The sequence below is a fragment of the Raphanus sativus genome, chromosome 9, assembly GCF_000801105.2.
Source record: "Raphanus sativus cultivar WK10039 chromosome 9, ASM80110v3, whole genome shotgun sequence".
Classification (NCBI taxonomy): Eukaryota; Viridiplantae; Streptophyta; class Magnoliopsida; order Brassicales; family Brassicaceae; genus Raphanus; species Raphanus sativus.
Window position 1 is genome coordinate 11,979,288 of NC_079519.1, and position 18,630 is coordinate 11,997,917.

Consider the following 18,630-nt stretch of genomic DNA (forward strand, 5'->3'; position numbering starts at 1 on the left):
TGTTATTGTTGCATTAAGCATGCAACTAGTCCTCCAAAAACTATGTTTTTTTCTTAGGACTTGACGGTGCATATTTTTTAATTGACGTATAATCGAACAAAATACAAGCTTTATGTAAATAATGTGTTAGTCCAACTGTAAATAGTAAATACATGAGCATGAGACTCATATATCCCTTGTTTTAATTTTTGCATGTATTTTATGACCATGGCTGTTTATGACCCACATTTGAAAAAACAAAAAAAAATGACCCAGATTTGAGTGATATGAGACAATTATAATGCACCAACAACAAAATGTTGTGATCTGTGTCATATTTCAAATATATAGAGTAACTTACTTTTACTCAGTTTTATTTAATCAATAAAATATTTACAGAAAGTCATAAAAAAATCATATTGGAACTAATATTGTGTAAACTAACCATATATTTCCTTTTGGAAATTTAAATGATTTGATGCATCTTCCGAATATTATGAAAAATTCTTCCGACTGTTAACAAGAAAAACTAGCTTCCAAAACAACATTTTCCAAATCTAAAACTTTTTTTTTGAACTGGGAAAAAATCCAAATCTAAAACTTACCAGTCAAATTGCCTCTTTTCTCCTTACAAAAGCTTGCCTCTTCATAAATTGTAGAGGAATGTATAAACTTTAAAAATGAAACAGACTCACTTTCTTGTTGTCAATATATGTGACAACGATTAAAGAAATAAAAGCCCTTGAATTTAAACAAAACGATAATAATAATTTGATAACTAATTTAAGAGCTTCTTCTCTGTCGCTTTGGAAATACGAAGGAAAATTCTTGCGTGAGCAAGGGAGTCAGAGACTAGTAAATATCAAGAGTGACTGAGTGATCTTTCAACGATGATCGTGAGTCACGACTTCTTTGTCTAACTTTATAGTAATAAAATAATAATAATTTAATGAAACTTTATAAGATTCTATGGTTTATTCAAAGGACTAGATCGTATCTGTAATTAGGAGCACGAACGTGGCTGCTCTTAAAGAAAATAGGAGATTCCATCGCTCATTCGACTTCAGGATGCCAAATTGACAGCGTCTGCCACAACTTTTTCTCTTTGTGTTTGAGTTTCTGTACAAGCATTAAAGCTACACCTTTTATTGATCAGGTAGGCCAAAGTTGTGATTCTTTTTCAGGTTTACTAGAAATAATATGACCTTGATGGGTTTCTAGTAAAGTCCAAATCTTTATGTTCTCACATCATACATTCCATGTTTTGAAAATGATTTCCACTTAGTAGACTTGATTCATGTTTTCAGTCTTTTGCAAAATTTCTCTCCAGTTGAATTTGTCTAGTTGTCCATCAAGATTGACTTTGTGTGATCATTACCTCATACACACGTCCAGATTTGAATTTTGACAGCTTCAGTTGTGAGTAATACCAAAGCATCTTCTTGATCCATTCTCTATCTGTTTCAAATCACAATCTTGTCCATTCTTTATTCATCAAATGTGATATTAATTTGTTATTGTTCCTTGGTTGCCACTTTTCGGTTTTGGTCAAGGGTTATGATTTTTTTCCCTATGTGGCCTTAACACAGATATTGCTAGTATCTCATTTGCTGAAAGATAAGCCACCACTGACTCGAACCGTTGCAGAATATATTATGCAGAGCTGGGTCTAACATTTCAAGTCAGCTTAATATTTCAGAAATAAATGGACTACTTTTTAAAAAAGTCGTATCTGGCACCCAAGCCGATGCTTGACCAGGTTCCTACAAAGGTTGCGTCTCCTTCTCGGTCGCTGACCATTGCGGTAGCTCTTAGTGGGAGCACCAAAAGCAAGAATATACTTAAATGGGCGCTCAAAAAGTTTGCTTCTGACAAAAACTTCGTGTTCAAACTGATTCATGTCCTTCCAATGATTACTTCTGTACCTACACCTTGTAAGTTCCAAAGAGTTCTTCTCTACCTGACTGAGACTTTACGTAAGTTAACTAAATTAGTGGCTTGATACCGGGTTTCGATCCTTACAAAGCCGGAAAGAAAGTCTCTATCTCTGAGGCACCAGAAGATGTGGCGGCTACTTATAGACGACAAATGATGGAAGAGACGAAAGAAACTCTTCTTAAACCATACAAGAAGATGTGCGAGCTGAAAAAGGTTTTGACTTTTTTTTTATATTTATTGGTCTTCTTTTATTATATATCTTATAGCCAAAACCAGATGTCACTAGTGCGACCGTAAAGAACTCTGACCACTGTGTCAGGGTTCCTCGGTTGGAGTGATTGATGAGACGAAAATAAAATTACATGTTGTGGTTTTGGGACTGGAGAGATTACGAACCTCAGCCCTAGAACATCTGGTATTAAAAAAAAGATATCATATAGCTAAAGATTTTTATTGAATCTGCTTAACATAGGTTGCTGTAGAACTTCAAGTGCTTGAATCAAATAGTGTTGCAGTTGCGATAACGAGAGAGGTTAATCAGAACTTGATAAGCATACTTGTCATTGGAATCTCGTCTCATGTTGGTTTGTTCAGGTATGGCTTGAAAAGTTATGTTCTTGGTTTGATTTATATATTTGATTGAACAGAGTTTTTCTCAGATGAGTTTATACGTTGAAACTATTACATTTACAGGAATCGTGATGTTACCGCGAAAGTACCAGCATATGTGTCAGACCTTTGCACAGTTTATGTTGTCTCAAAAGGAGTCTACATTCTTTCGAAAGATAAATCACCGTCAGATGGGGAGATCAATAAAACTATTTTAAGAGATTCTGGTAGTGAGAGAACAGATACATCTAGCTACTCTTCTAGTTCAAGACATATCTCAGGTTTGTAGCTTTAACCAATCATTAACTAGAAACTGATGTATGAATCATGAGTCTAAATTTACTTCTGTTTATATTTTTAGATGCGACACTCAAATCGAAATCTCTTGCTATGTCCAATAATAAGAGATTGCAACATCTCCCAACAATAGTAAGAGGGGTCTCTGTTCGTATGGAAACTAGTTCTGTTGACTCATACGGAACTACAAGTATGTCTTCGGGTACTGCAGAGAAAGCAACCAGCCTTGAAACATCATCCCGTACTGTTTCTTGGAATCCTCCTCGGAGTTATATGTCCAGCAAAGAAAATGTTACTCAAGGTGAAGATTATTTCACAGCCAAACAGGTAAGGTTTCGTTAAAATTTCTTAAACCTTTTTGCAAATCAGAAAGCATTTGGAAATGAGAGGTTCTTTTCGTTGATTTCAGGACACGGTAGACAAAATGACAAAGTTGAAAGATGAACATAGTGTAAGATATGACCTATGATTTCAACTATTAAATCTATCTCAAATCCATAGATTTATTGTAGTTGCACCCTAGTATATGTTCTTAGAAAAGAAGAAAGAAACACTAACCATTAATACATGCTTAATGATGATAAAATGAAATCAATTCATCAATTGATTTTTTACATCCTTTTGACCTTTCAATCTAATGATTCCTTCTGATAGAGAAGGGATCCAATTTCTTAACACAATCTCTCTTTTATATTGTAGTTATTTTATGTGGATTTCCATATGTATAACTTTACATGAGTGTGTCTTTTTATATTTGCTAAGAGACACAAGCAAGAGACATCATTCAATAACTACCATCACACATGTGTCTTCACATATATTATAGTATAAAACTCCTTATAATATAGTATACTTTAGTATTAAGTAAGGAAGGAGAGTTATTAATACACCAGAATTCTAATGACTTTAATCGAAACCGATCCATCACATTATCGTCTTTAATACTAGAATTCATAAACTAGAATCTTATAATCAAACCAAAAGACATGTAAGTCATATACATATAAAATATTACTACATTTTCCCACTTGACCTTTGTATCACTCTAATTGTCTAATATCTATAATGTGTACTTTTATATCAAGTTAATTTGATCTTTACTAAAACTAGAAATGATTGAATCATAGTAGTTGTATGTCATTTCATTAGCAAAGTCACTTCCATGCATCATAAACCAATTCTAACTTTATATTATCCTTATATGAGAAAAAAAATATTCTCAACAACTTGACCATATGTGTCTTTGAACCTTAAGTTTTATACACATCCTTTAATGATAACATGTTTACTAAATCAGAAATTTAACTTTAAGTGAATTCCTAGGTGTTAAATACTTAATGAACATTCGATAATTGAATATCATAACAAGAATGTATATACAATACTCATATGCTCTAAATGGCCATTGAACTCCTTGGTGGTAAACATTTTTTTTGCGGATCCACTATCATTACATCCTTTTTTATGTTCTCACATGACACTCTATGTTCTGAAGAGACACATACTCTAATTTAAGTGCTTAGCACCCTTCCGGTACTTTTCATTCTTTTCAAAAGAAGACAGCTGCAAAATTATCACCATAAACTCTCAATGGCTTGGCCACTATATCGACAATCCAAAGTCCTGACATAAATTTCTGCCGCCTCCGTACATAAATTTTCGTTTCAAAACAAACCACAGTTCAACCTTAATAGTGGACGTATCAATGACAGACTGATTTCCACTTTCCATTATATTGTTCACTCAATTAGTAGGAACAAACAACGAAACATTAATTTTTAACCATCAACGCATCCTGCATAGTCTGAATCTGAAAATCCAGTTACCTCTAACTGAATGGATCTCATATATGTTAAGTATATTCTTATTGGTGCATAGCAAGTACAAACAACCTTTCTTTGCAGCTTTCCAATGGTCTTTTCTGGGATTACTTCTGTATCGAACCAACTTCCAACATCAAAATTGATATCTGGCTGAATACAAGTCTGAACATAGTTCAAACTCCCAACCACCGATGCACAGGGAATTCTTTCATTTCTTTACGCTTCAAGTCATTCTTACGACATTACATTTTTCTACAGTACTTGTCCCCTTTCTGAACTGAAGATATTCCTACGAAGCACTTTTCTATTTTTATCTCTCTAAGATCTTATTGATATATCCTTTCTGCGACAAACTCAACAGTTCTTGTGATATATCTCAAAATATTTATATTCCAATCACATAAGATGTCTCACCCATTTCTTTCATTTCAAAGTTCTTATAGAGATACTTCTTTAAATCATGTAACATGTCCGCGTCATTTGAAGAGAGCTTAATATTACATATGCGACTAACATCATAAATATGCTCCCACTGACCTTAACATAGATACATCGATAAACGATAATCTCTACAAAACCATATGACATTATGGTATCATTTACCTTCAAATACCATTAAATGGAAGCTTTTTTAGCCATCTATTAACTTTCTTAGTTTAAATACCATATTTTATTTTATTTTTCTAACGGCCGCAAAACATTCATGTTGGTACATATATACTTCCTCTTCAAGCTCTTCATTTAGAAAGGCGGTTTTCACATCCATTAGGTGAAGCCCAAGATCATAATGTGACACCATAGCCATAACAATCCTAAGAGAATCCTCTTTGAAACATGAGAGAAGATCTCTTTATAGACAAGACCATCATTTTGGGTAAAACTTTAGCAACAAGGCAAGTCTTTTATCTTTCAAGGTTATCTTTCGAGTCACATTTAGTCTTAAAAGACTCAAAGACTCATTCACAACTAACGGTATTGAAACCATTAAGCAACTCTACTAGGTACAAAACTTATTTTTCATCCATAGATTTTATCTTGTCGTTTGCGGCATTTAACCATTATTAGAATTTTCACTTTCCATGGCCTTTTGAATGAGATCGGGTCTTCATCAATTTTAAGTCACATTCACTTTCAATAGCGACCACATAGTCATTTGATATGGGAAATCTTCTTTCACTTTCTGAACACTTTAAAGTTACTTGCGGTTCACTATTATCTACTTTAATTGTGACAGATTCATCAATTATATATTTTAGCTAGTGGGATTGGTGCATCCTCATGTCCTATTTTGTAGAAACAACTACCTTAGATGCAATTTCAGGTGAAAGAACTTCAACCCGAATTTCATTGATGTCTACTCTTGGCAGTTCACCACTGCTACTAGTTTCACTATTCTCAATGAACCTAGCATACCTGATAATATTATCGTATTGTAGTTAGACCAATAAATTTTTACCTCTTTGAAGTTTTTCAAGATAGCCAAAAAAAATCTATTGACTGTGCTAAGAATGTGTTTCTTTTCATGTGGGTTATATAACCTTATTTCTGCTGGGCAATCCCATACAAGTAGATGCTTTAAACTATGTTTTCTTCCCGTTCACAGTTCGTAAGGGATCTTAGGAACTATCATACTGGAGATCCGATTCAGCATATACATTGCAGTTCTTACTGCATATACCCACAACAAAAAGGGTAAATAGATATTAATTAACATGCTCCTACCATTTCTATTAAAGTACGGTTTTGCCTCTCAACTACATCATTATGCTGAAGATTATCATGCATAGTGTATTGTGCACAAATTTCCTTACTTTCAAGTAATTTTTCAAATGGACCCGGACATTGTCCACTTTCAATGAATTCCCGCAACAATCACCACCTCTGTCAAATCTCACTATTTAACATATTTTATCTAATTACATTTCCAACTTATCAATGAATACCTTTTAGAACATCCACAAACTTAGATGTTTCATGCAGTAGATAGATATACGTACTCATCTTGTGAAGAATCATCAATAAAAGTGATGAAATACTTTTTACCACTCCATCAAGGAGCTTTGAAAAGGCCACATATATCAGTCTATATTACCTCACTTAGCTTCTTGTGATTGTTTTCTTTAAAGAATCTTTAGTCTGCTTTACCTCAAAGGGCCACATACATCAAGGTCACTAAAATCCAACTGAGAAATAATTTCATTTTTATCAACATCACAATCATTTTCTTGAAAATGTGACCTAATATGTGATGCCACAAGAAAGTAGAATTTTTATTAGATGCGCTACACTTAATGCATCTACTTCCAACCTCCAAGTATTACTAGATATTTCAACAAGATTTGATTCACAGCAAACAAAAACTTTAATGATTACTTTCGTGCTGAAATAACCTACCACTTTAGGAAAATCTGTGATGTCCCCAGTCACCCATGGCTATGACCTCCTAGGCCCGCTCACTGAAACCATTAGCGCCACTCCGTGTGACATGCAGTACATTAATTTTATGAGGCTCGTTAGTATTATTTACTGACCCTGAAATTAACACATGAAATTTCCTAGTGCTTTGACCTCACTTGCAAGATATTGCGAATCACTTCTCGATAGATCACCCATCATTCTATCACTCTAGCTCAAGCATGCTTAACTCTGGAGTTCTAAACGGATGTGTGCCTGAAAAAGTAAGTTCACTTTGGTAACATAAGTGTTCAAATCAATTCTTTTAAACTCTTCCACATATACCACATACCGAATGTTACAAAATCCTTCCTAAATCTCATTTTCTTACAAAAGAAACACTTTATCCCTTTTGGATTTTTACTTTTAAGTCTTTTTTGAAAAGCTTTGTCATTCTTTTCTACTTGAGATTATTTGGCTGCTGACACTTCCAAGACCTATGAAGTTAGCAACTTGGTCTTTCATCATCCTTAATCTCTCATGCTCTTGAATCAGCATAGCCTTTAATTTCTTAAAGTTCCATGTATCTTTAATGGTATTGTAATTCACGTGGAACATGCTAAACTCAAGAGGTATAGGGTTCACGATTAATTGGACCAAGAACTATTCATGCACCTCCATTCATAAGGTTTTTAACTTTGCGGCCACATTGGTCACATGATCATGGGCTGGTTGAGATCAGTCAAAAATTTAGCTCATTTATGAGACTTTCAGTCTACCTACAACCAACTCAAACTGTTAAACACTCCTCAAATCTACTCCATAAATTCCCTCCGTTTCTCTGTCTTAGACATCTATGACCAAACACTTTCTATTATCGGCAACCTCATGAGATTCATACTCAGATTATTAGATTGTTCTCTTTTCTTACACCGAGTCTTTTTTTATATTCTGAGGTATATCTTCCGTAACGTCTGAGAGTTCCATACTAATTACTCTGGTGAAGTCCAATGTCATCACATCCAATGTAGACCGGATCTTTTGGACCATTCGCCATAATTTAGTTCATTGAATTTTACGACATAGTTAGCAAATGTAAACACATTTGATGAAGCTGCATGATTTTATACATGCTTACTCTTTACTATTTTGAAACTTACTAGAGAATCTAAACTTAATATAAAGTTTCAAGTTTGTATTTAAACAATCTTTTTGGGCAATACTTAAATACAAATACTTTCAGTGATGCTAAAATACATTTTAATGATTGATCTATTCTTTTCACAACAAAGTAATAATATAAACCTATACTATATTCAAAGCCAATTTGGAAATCCAAATTGGAGTTGAAGAACCAACTAATGATTGATCATTTTAAACTCAAATTAAAAAGTATCCAACATTTGGGTATAAATAATATCAACTTTAGTAAAAGAAAATGACTAATCCTTTTCATATTATCAACTATATTCAATGATTCATTTTTGGATAATCTCTAAGAATTAAAAAATAAAATAATTGATTATTAAAACTTGATTGTCATTCATAGCATCTATTTAATCATGATCAATCATATTATTATTAGTTTTAAAATTGATAATTAAATAACAAGGCCACTTTGGTAACTAACATTATAAACTATATAAACATTAATATTTTAATTAGTATATTTCCTAATTTCTGTTAATATTTCATAACATAATTATTTATTTATTATGGTAATATTGCAAACACAAATATTTTTGTGAAAAAAAAAATTAGCTAATATTAAAATGCAGCGGAAGCATTTTGAACTAAATATACATACATAATTTTTACGTAATAAAATATATAGACGTGTCCTAAATTACTATGAACATCATAACAAAATGCATTTAACCAAAAAGACACAACACTTTGGTTCTTTTTTTCTTTGTAAAAATCAACACTTGGTTCTTTTTCATACATTTGTAGAGATGCTAAATAAATGTATGAAATTGGTATCATCTTTAATATTAGTATCCATAATTTTAATGGGAACTTAAACTTTATAATCAAACTGAAAGACACATGTCATATAAGAATATAAAATGTTCTTACACATAGAGATGCTAAATAAATGTATGAAATTGGTAAAGTAAAATATTCTCACAATGTCGGCATCGAGAATCTCTACAAAAGAAAATGGATAAATTGTATTTAGAATCTTCTTAACTATTGCTTTGTGTCTAATATGTTTTCCACCTTAATGTGTGTCAGCTCGATGAGCTTGAGTTTGAAGAGCTAAAGCTTAAGGAGCACGCAACAAAGGGGTTAAAAGAAAAGGAGATACAGAAGTTTGAGCAGAAAAGAGAAGCCAAAGAGAAGGAAAAACTTAAAGAAAGTCCCCTTGTGGCTCCTAAGATGCAATACCAAGAGTTCACTTCGGAAGAAATTAAAACCGCAACTTCATCGTTCTCTGAAAATCTAAGCATTGGAAAGGGAGCTTACGGGACTGTTTACAAATGCAATCTCCGTCATACAATCACCGCTGTCAAAGTTTTGCATTCCCCGGAAAGTAATCTATCCAAGCAATTCGATCAAGAGGTAGTAGACAAGCTAAGCATTTTTCTTAACTGAAGTTTTCACCTTTCTTGACATTTTTATACTCTTCTTAGCTCGAAATCTTGAGCAATATCAGGCATCCACACTTGGTTCTCCTTCTAGGCGCCTGTCGAGAGCACGGCGCTCTAGTCTATGAGTACTTGGAAAATGGTAGCTTGGAAGATAGACTGTTTCAGGTCAACAATAGTCAACCAATCACGTGGTTCGTTCGGTTTAGGATAGCTTGGGAAGTTGCATCAGCGCTCATTTTCCTCCACAAATCAAAGCCGACACCAATTATCCACCGTGATCTTAAACCAGCCAACATATTGCTTGATCACAACTTTGTCAGCAAAGTAGGAGACGTGGGCATCTCCACAATGATCCAAGTTGACCCTTTATTAACACAATTAACAATGTACAAACAGACAAGCCCCGTGGGAACACTATGCTATATCGATCCTGAATATCAACGAAGCGGGAGGTTATCATTCAAATCAGATGTATATGCATTTGGAATGATCATTCTGCAGCTTCTTACCGCTCTGCCGGCTATAGGACTTACATATAAAGTAGAAACAGCAATGGAGAATAATGAGTTGATACGGATTCTTGATAAAAATGCTGGTGACTGGCCAATGGAAAAAACCCGTAAATTAGCTGCTTTGGCCCTCTCTTGTACAGAGATCCGTGCTAAAGACAGGCCTGATCTTGAAACTCAGATTCTTCCAACGTTGGAGAGCTTTAAGAATGGTGCTGAAAATGCGAGAAACTTGATTTCCTTGGCGCAAAAGCAACCTCCAAGCCATTTCTTATGCCCATTACTTAAGGTATTATAACTTGTTCTTTACGGCAGACTATATCTTGCGATAGGAGTTAGGTTATCTTAGAAAATAATGTTATTATGTTTGCAGGATGTGATGAGTGAACCATGTGTTGCGTCCGATGGCTATACTTATGACCGACGAGCTATAGAGGAATGGATGGAGGACCGCCGTACCTCACCGGTGACTAATTTGCCATTACAAAACACTAACCTTTTGCCCAATCATAGTGTGTATGCAGCCATTGTGGAATGGAGACATGAAAATCAGCAAGGCAAGCAAAAGGGTGCGCTCCATTTTAGTAACTCCTCTTTCTGAAATTGTGTAGCGTTTATAGCCTATATCAACAGCTTGGTGTTCGCATAACATTTTTCTTCCTTTTTCACTATTTTCATTTGTTCTTTTATTTTTTATATTTGGCAACACTTTGTCGAGTATTGGTTGGCACAACCCCTTGTATCATTCAAGGGGTTCGGTTGTGCAACTGATTGATGTCCACCATTATTGAAGTCTGTTTATTCACTTCAGTTAACAAAACTGAGAGGAACATGTTAAACATTGTCATCTAAGTCTTTGACTTTATTTAAAGCTAAAGAAGAAAATAACTGAAAAGAAAGAAATTTCTTGGCAAGAGTGTGGAACTAGCTTTTGAATTTAAAAGATTTATAGCAGTTTGAAACGATTTATAGCATTTCTATGTATGTTATAATATGCCAACAACCGCTATTAACTGCAAAAAAACTGTGTTTGCGGATGGTAACGAAGAAATCAGTCATACCTTAAATATAAGAATGAAAACTGTTTAAGTTGTTAGTACGGATTGATGAGAATGTTTGTCATTTCAAGTTGTAAGTAGATGGTATGAGCGTTATTGATGAATATTTATAGTCATATCTTATTTTGTGACTGAAGTAAAAAATATTTGTATGGATAGGAGGGCAATGTTTTTAAAACAATAATGAACTGATATTTTGAACTTGAAATAAAATAATTAAGAGTTCCATGAAACTATTTTATTTTCGTTTACGACATTTAAGGTATTTACTTCTAATTCTAATACAAATTTTTAAAAATTTACCTTATTTGATAAAAAATGATAAGAAATTAGCCAAAAAACTCCAAACTGAAAAACGGCGTTTGGCTACCTGAATGATGAGACGAGGACATAGGATGAACACGCGGCGTGTGGCCAGAGGAGGTGTAGCATGTTCCATCATAATTAGTGATAATCTTTTTGGAACACAATCGGTGGTAATATACTCAAACTAAACTATAGTTCCCAGAAAATGGTTTCATGTCCATGCCAAAACAATCTTTTTTTTTTCAGAACAATCTTGCAACCGCCCCACCTACCCTACATTCTCTAGCCGTCCACAGCAGATTCTTCCAACCGACACAAAAAACTTATAAAATAATATATCTACTATTTCGTATAGAATATTTTCATCCAATTTACTCCCTAGCAATACTGAGAATATTATACATGGAACAGCATGACATCATAAGGGTGTGAAACGATGTATATTTTTAGACTAGGTAATTTGTATCATTTATAAAATTTAAAAGATTTGATACATCCTATTCATATTATGAAAGATCCTTCTGGCTTTTCACGAAAAAAAAAAAGGAAATTAGCTTTTAGAAGAGACACTTTCCAAACCTAAAACTTGTTAAGGTAAGCAAATTGCCCCTTCATAAGATTGTCGAGGAATGCATAAAAATATTAAAATAAAATAAACTCATTTTCCTGCTGACAATATGACCGGTTAATGAGATAAAACCCCTTGAAGTTGTAGAAAACAATAATAATTTGATAACTAATTAATGAAAGGAAAATTCTTGCGGGAGCAAGAAAGACAGGGTGTAGTAACTACTAACTATCAAGATTCAAGAGTGATCCTTCAACGATTATCATGAGTCGTTGCTTAGTTGTCTTCTTTTATATTAATACTAATATAGAAACTTTATAAGACTATCAATGGTTTATTTACAGGACTACATTGTCTCTGAAACTTGGAACACGAATGTGGCTTCTCTTTGCGTTGCCTCTGTGAGAATACAAGGTTCAATCGCTTATTTTCAAAATGTCAAACTGAGAGTGTCTGCAACAACTTCTTCTCATTACGTACGAGCATTACAGCTACATCTTTTATTGATCAGGTAGGTAAAACTTGTGATTCCTTTCCAGGTGTATTAGAGTATATGATTTTTGATGAGTTCTTCGTAAATTTGAAATCTATTTGTGCTCCGATCATACATTTCGTGTTTAAAAATGTTTACGAGTTATCAGGCTTGATTCAAGTTGCAAGTCTTGCAAATTTGTCTCCAGTTGCGTTGTCTAGTTGTTCATGAAAGTAGACTTTTGAAATGTAACTCTGTGATACCAAAGCATGTTTTTGATCCATGCTCTATCTGTTTGAATCACCATCTTGTCAAAAGCTTTACAGTCATTATTTCATTCATGTGATATCATTTTGTCTACTGTTCCTTGGTTTCCTCATTTTGGTTTGACTCAAGGATCTTGATTTGATCTCCCTAAATGGCTTTTGGATACAGTTTAGTATCTCATTTGGTTGGAGGAAAGCCAAGCAGCTTAAATGAACTTTTTTTTCAAAAGGTCGTTTGTGGAACCAAAGCCGGTCATTGACAGGCTTCCTACGAAGGCCTGCTCTGATATTGCGTCTCCGTCTCAATCATCGATGACCATTGCGATAGCTATTAGTGGGAGCAGCAAAAGCAAGAAGATAGTTAAGTGGGCGCTTAAAAAGTTCTCTTCTGACAAAAACGTCGTCTTTAGGGTGATTCATGTCCATTTAAAGATTACTTCTGTACCTACACCTTGTAAGTTCAAAATATATGATCTTCTCTACCTGAGACTTACTTAATAGCCTGATACCGACCGGTTTATGCTTTCTTCCTAAGCTGGAAAGATAGTCTCTATCTCTGAGGCACCAGAAGATGTGGCAGCTACTTATAGACGACAAGTGATGGATGAGACGAAAGAAACTCTTCTTAAACCTTATAAAAATATGTGCGAGCGGAAAAAGGTTTGTCTCTCTTGGTCGTATTATCAAATATGTTACACAGCTATTTAAAGATTTTTTTTTTACAAAAAAAAAAAAAAAATCTTGTTCACATAGGTTGCTGTAGAACTTCAAGTTCTTGAATCAAATAGCGTTGCAGTGGCGATAACCAGAGAGGTTAGTAAGCATTTGATAAGCAGGCTTGTCGTTGGACGCTCATCTCATGTTGGCTTGTATGGGTACGGCTTGAAACTTTTATGTTTATTGGTTTAGTTATATGTATGTGATTGAAGTTCTTGATGAGTTTATGCGTTGAGAGACAATATTTCCATATACAGAAACCGTGATGTTACCGCGAAAATAGCAGCCTATGTGTCAAACCTTTGCACAGTCTATGTTGTCTCAAAAGGAGTCTACATTCTTTCAAAAAAGTCAACGTCAGATGCGGAGATGAATGAAACTATAATTGATTCTGGTAGTGATATAACCGATACATCTAGCTGTTCTTCTGGTTCAGGACAAATCTCAGGTTTGGAGCCTTCATCAATATTTAACTAGAAAGTAATGTATGATATTCATGAGTCTAATATTTTTTTTTGTACATTCTTTAGATGCAATGTCAAATGCACTGAAATCCAAATCTCTTGCTATGTCCGGCAAGAGATTGCAACATCTCCCGACAATAGTAAGAGGGGTTTCTGTTTGTATGGAAACTAGTTCTGTTGACTCATACAAAACTACAAGTATGTTTTCGGAAGCTGGAGAGGAAGTAAGCAAGAGAAGTAGCCCTGAAACATCGCGTACCATCTCTTGGAATCCTCCTCGGAGTTATATGTCTAGCAACGAAAATGTTACTCAAGGTGATGATGATTATTTCACAAGCAAACAGGTGAGGATTCCTTAGAACCCTTTTGCGAAATCAAAAGAATTTAGAACTGAGAGGTTCTTTTCATTGATCTCAGGACACGCTCGACAAAATTACAAAGTTGAGAGATGAACTTAGACAGGCTCAAGAAATGTATGCAATGGCTCAAGTAGAAGCCTTGGATGATTCACGCAAGGTCCGCTTCTATAAATAATTGTAAATTTGTAGCTATGGGTTTGTGTTTAATATATTTGCAACCCTTTTATGTGTGTCAGAGAAGAGAAGCCGAGATGAAATCAACTAGTGAAGCCAAAGAGAAAGACAAGAGTTCCCTTGTGGCGGCTCCTAAGCTGCAATACCAGGAGTTCACGTGGGAAGAGATCATTACCGCAACATCATCGTTCTCTGAAGATCTAAAGATTGGAACGGGAGCTTACGGGGATGTTTACAAATGCAATCTGCATCATACTATCGCTGCTGTCAAAGTTTTGCATTCTGCTGAAAGTAATCTTTCCAAACAATTCGATCAAGAGGTACCTACAAAACCCAAACGTATTTCTTTTTTTCATGTGTTCTTTAAAAATGATGTGACATTTTTATTTTCTATTAGTTGGAAATATTGAGCAAGATCAGGCATCCACACTTGGTTCTACTTCTAGGCGCGTGTCCCGAGCACGGTGCTCTAGCCTACGAGTACATGAAAAACGGTAGCTTGGAAGATAGACTGTTTCAGGTTAACAACACTCCACCAATCCCATGGTTCGTCCGGTTTAGAATCGCTTGGGAGGTCGCATCAGCCCTTGTTTTCCTCCACAAGTCAAAACCGACTCCAATCATCCACCGTGATCTTAAACCAGCCAACATCTTGCTTGATCACAACTTTGTCAGCAAAGTAGGGGACGTGGGTCTCTCCACAATGATCCAAGTCGACCCTTTATCAACCAAGTTCACAATGTATAAACAGACAAGCCCTGTGGGAACGTTATGCTATATCGATCCTGAGTATCAACGAACCGGGATGTTATCTCCCAGATCAGACGTATATGCGTTTGGAATGATCATTATGCAGCTTCTTACCGCTCTTCCGGCTATAGCACTGACGTATAAAGTAGAAACAGCGATGGAGAACAATGAGTTGATAAACATTCTTGATAAAAAAGCTGGTGATTGGCCAATGCAAGAAACCCTTAAATTAGCCTCTTTAGCCCTCTCTTGTACAGAGATCCGTGCTAAAGACAGGCCTGATCTTGAAACTCAGATTCTTCCAATGTTAGAGAGCTTGAACAAGGTAACTGAAAACTTGAGTTCCTCTGTTCCAAAGGAACCTCCAACTCATTTCCTCTGCCCATTACTTAAGGTTATAACTTGTTCATTACGTCACATATTTCTTGCGAGAGGAGAGTTAGGTTAGCTCAGAGAGACGAATTTTTGCATGTGTTGCAGGATGTAATGAATGAGCCATGTGTTGCGGCTGATGGCTATACTTATGACCGACGAGCCATAGAGGAATGGATGGAGGACCACCGTATTTCGCCTGTGACTAATTTGCCGTTACAAAACATTAACCTTTTACCTAATCACACTCTTTATGCAGCCATTGTTGAATGGAGACGTAGTAATCAGTAAGACAATTTCTTCAGCCGTTTTGGTGTTTTCTCTTTCTGAAACTGCGTACCGTATATAGCCTATAACAACTCCCTGCCTGCTGTTCTATAACCTTTTATTGCTTCTTTTTAATTTTGCTCTCTTTTTGGTTCAACATCATTTCATTTCTCCAATAGCTTCATCCATGATCACACCTTCGGTTTATCAGGCTCTAACAAATCGACCATAACCATATTTGGTACATGATTATCCAAGGATGAAGTATCGCAAGATTCAAAAGAACATGGGTTTGAGCTGTTTTATTTGTGGTGTGGTTACAGTCTCAAGGGCTAGAAGATAAAGATAAATGAAGTGAAGCAAGATGATGGCATGCTGCTATCTATTTTGCGTGATCATGTGTTTTCGAAGATAGTTGAACATCATTTTCATGTAATTTTGATTAATCGATGGATAAAATATTCCATCTCAATCCGATTAGATTCTTCTAATCTTGTGTTTGTTTTGTTAAGGAAATATGATAGACTCTCTAACAACTTATGTAGTTAATGATTTGTTCGGTTTACCCTAGTTGTACGTGTGTATATACACTAAATACATATATAATAATATGCTAGATCTTGATCCACACATTTGTGTGAGTTTATATTAAATATTAAAGTTTTTATAACAAAATTAATCAATAACTTAATGTAATCTAATTTAGTGTTATATTTCTATAATTCCTATGTTTATATTATTAATAATTGTTAAAAGTCTCACTTGAAAAAAATTGCTGTAAGTGGTTTAATTGTTTTTGTTATAACAAGATACAAATGATAATAAAATATATGAATAGAAAATCTCATTTAATAGATTTTAAAATTAAAAATGTATCTATTTAATATCATTAATTAAACTATATACCATATAAAAGTACATAATCTTTTAATATCAAAATTTGATTTGAATAAGTATTAAGAACTTAATATTTTAATTTCAAAACTTGAATTGAATTTTTAATGATTATAAATTACTAATATTTGTAAAAGTATCACATCAAAATTCTGTTATGGAGTTTTTAAGAAAATAAAAATGATAAGAAAAAAATATGAGTATAAATCCCTATTTAGTATGATAGGCATCTTAAAAATATAATATATTATGTTAATATTATTTAAATTTAATTATTTACCATATAAAATAGATAAAATAATTGTTAATTTTTTTTACCATAAAATTACTGTCAATAAACAAGTGTGATTGTTTTTATTTATATTTTTCGTCAACTTAACTGTATATACAATAGTTACTGACTTTTACTATTGAGAAAGGAAACCAGTTGTTGTATCTGCTCAGGAGAAAAATTATTTGCAAATACTTCAGAGACTGCCACATTTGCAGATATAGAAGCACAGACAACTTTGTCATTCCTTTGATTTGGTTTGGAACTGTGGGATAACCATATTTCTTGTACACTTATCCATCAAATGACCAATGCGATGACAATGAGTGCAATATGGATGATCCTTCCGAATATATCCACCAGGCTGAACATTTCCAGAATACTGCCCCCGTTGATTGTCCAACACTTAGACTGTTTCCTGAGTAAGAACCACCAGACTGAGAAGATTTGGTAGAATATTTATTATGAAAAACTTGAAATGCTGCAGCAGTGATATCTGTTGAAGTCGAATGAGCATCTATTTGGCTAGCTTCTTGATCAAGGATGTTATAAACTTCAAAGAGAGAAGGAATATTTTTATTCATGAGAATACGACTGTGAATGTTCTCATAGTTCTCATTGAGTCCCATACAAAATCAATGACTCTATTAGTCTCCTTTTCACCCAAGAGGTCTTCAACAGTTTTTCCAGGCGGTTGAACATTGGTTAGCTCTTCCCAAAGTGCCAGTGTTTGAGTGTGATAGGCCGATGAAAGATCCAAACTGCCTTGATGAAGAGAATGAATCTGGTGATGCATCTTGTAGACGACGAGGAAGGTTTTATTTGTGAAATCGAGTATGTAGATCATTCCAGGTATCAGAAGCTTGCTTGATGTACATGATGCTCCTATAGATCTTCTCAGAAACGCTATTTAACAACCAAGATTTGAGCATTCTGTTACATCAACACCAGATTTGAAATACTGATCTTCTTCCGGCGGTTTGACTATAGATCCATCCAAAAAACTAGTTTATTCTTAACTTATAAGCTACTAGTCATAGCAACAAGACATATTCCATAGTTGTTTCCATCTAATGGTTCTGATACCAAAACTAGTCCTGGATGATCAGAGTTATGAAGATAAGTATGGAGTGTGGATGTTATCAGGACTAATTGACACCTCAAAATGATTAGAGAAACGAGCTGAACCATATTGGTAATCTCCGAGTGAAGATCTTTCACCTGTGACGAAATTCGGCAAATCGGAGGTATTTGGAATTCGATTACCCTGAGAGTTGTCACCGGAAAGCTGAGGAGACTTAGGAGAAGCCGACTATTGATGATTGAGGAGGAACAGAGCGATACTTCGATTTGCATCTGTGTTTTTCCTGATAATCGATTCAAGAAAAAATCGCACAGGAAACTGATGATCGGAGCAAGAAAAACGATGATATAAGAGGCGGAAGACGATGATATGAGAGATGGAACACGATGATCGAAAATTCGACAGTTAAATTTCTCGAAAAAGTTTGTTAGCTAGAAAAAGAGATATTTTGCTCTGATAAAATAA

General features: G+C 34.5%; 1 protein-coding gene and 1 pseudogene across 1 annotated transcript; both read left to right on the forward strand.

The window, feature by feature from the left end:
• The first annotated feature begins 1,684 nt into the window (after nt 1-1,684).
• On the forward strand, nt 1,685-10,744 carry LOC108824768 (putative U-box domain-containing protein 53). Its single transcript, XM_056994746.1, has 9 exons — nt 1,685-1,913; nt 2,006-2,130; nt 2,390-2,511; nt 2,611-2,807; nt 2,888-3,150; nt 3,233-3,274; nt 9,279-9,605; nt 9,677-10,432; nt 10,517-10,744. Exons 1-9 carry the CDS (start codon nt 1,685-1,687, stop codon nt 10,742-10,744), a joined length of 2,289 nt encoding a protein of 762 aa, XP_056850726.1.
• A 2,279-nt stretch (nt 10,745-13,023) lies between these two features.
• LOC108826858 (putative U-box domain-containing protein 53) lies at nt 13,024-16,447 on the forward strand (annotated as a pseudogene).
• The last annotated feature ends 2,183 nt before the right edge of the window (nt 16,448-18,630 follow it).

Excerpts from the sequence above, each read along its gene's own strand:
- LOC108824768 (XM_056994746.1), top strand. The coding sequence starts at position 1,685 with ATGGACTACTTTTTAAAAAAGTCGTATCTGGCACCCAAGCCGATGCTT. Across the intron at positions 2,808-2,887 it reads TAGTTCAAGACATATCTCAG|ATGCGACACTCAAATCGAAA; the intron begins GTTTGTAGCTTT and ends TTATATTTTTAG. Across the intron at positions 9,606-9,676 it reads CCAAGCAATTCGATCAAGAG|CTCGAAATCTTGAGCAATAT; the intron begins GTAGTAGACAAG and ends TACTCTTCTTAG.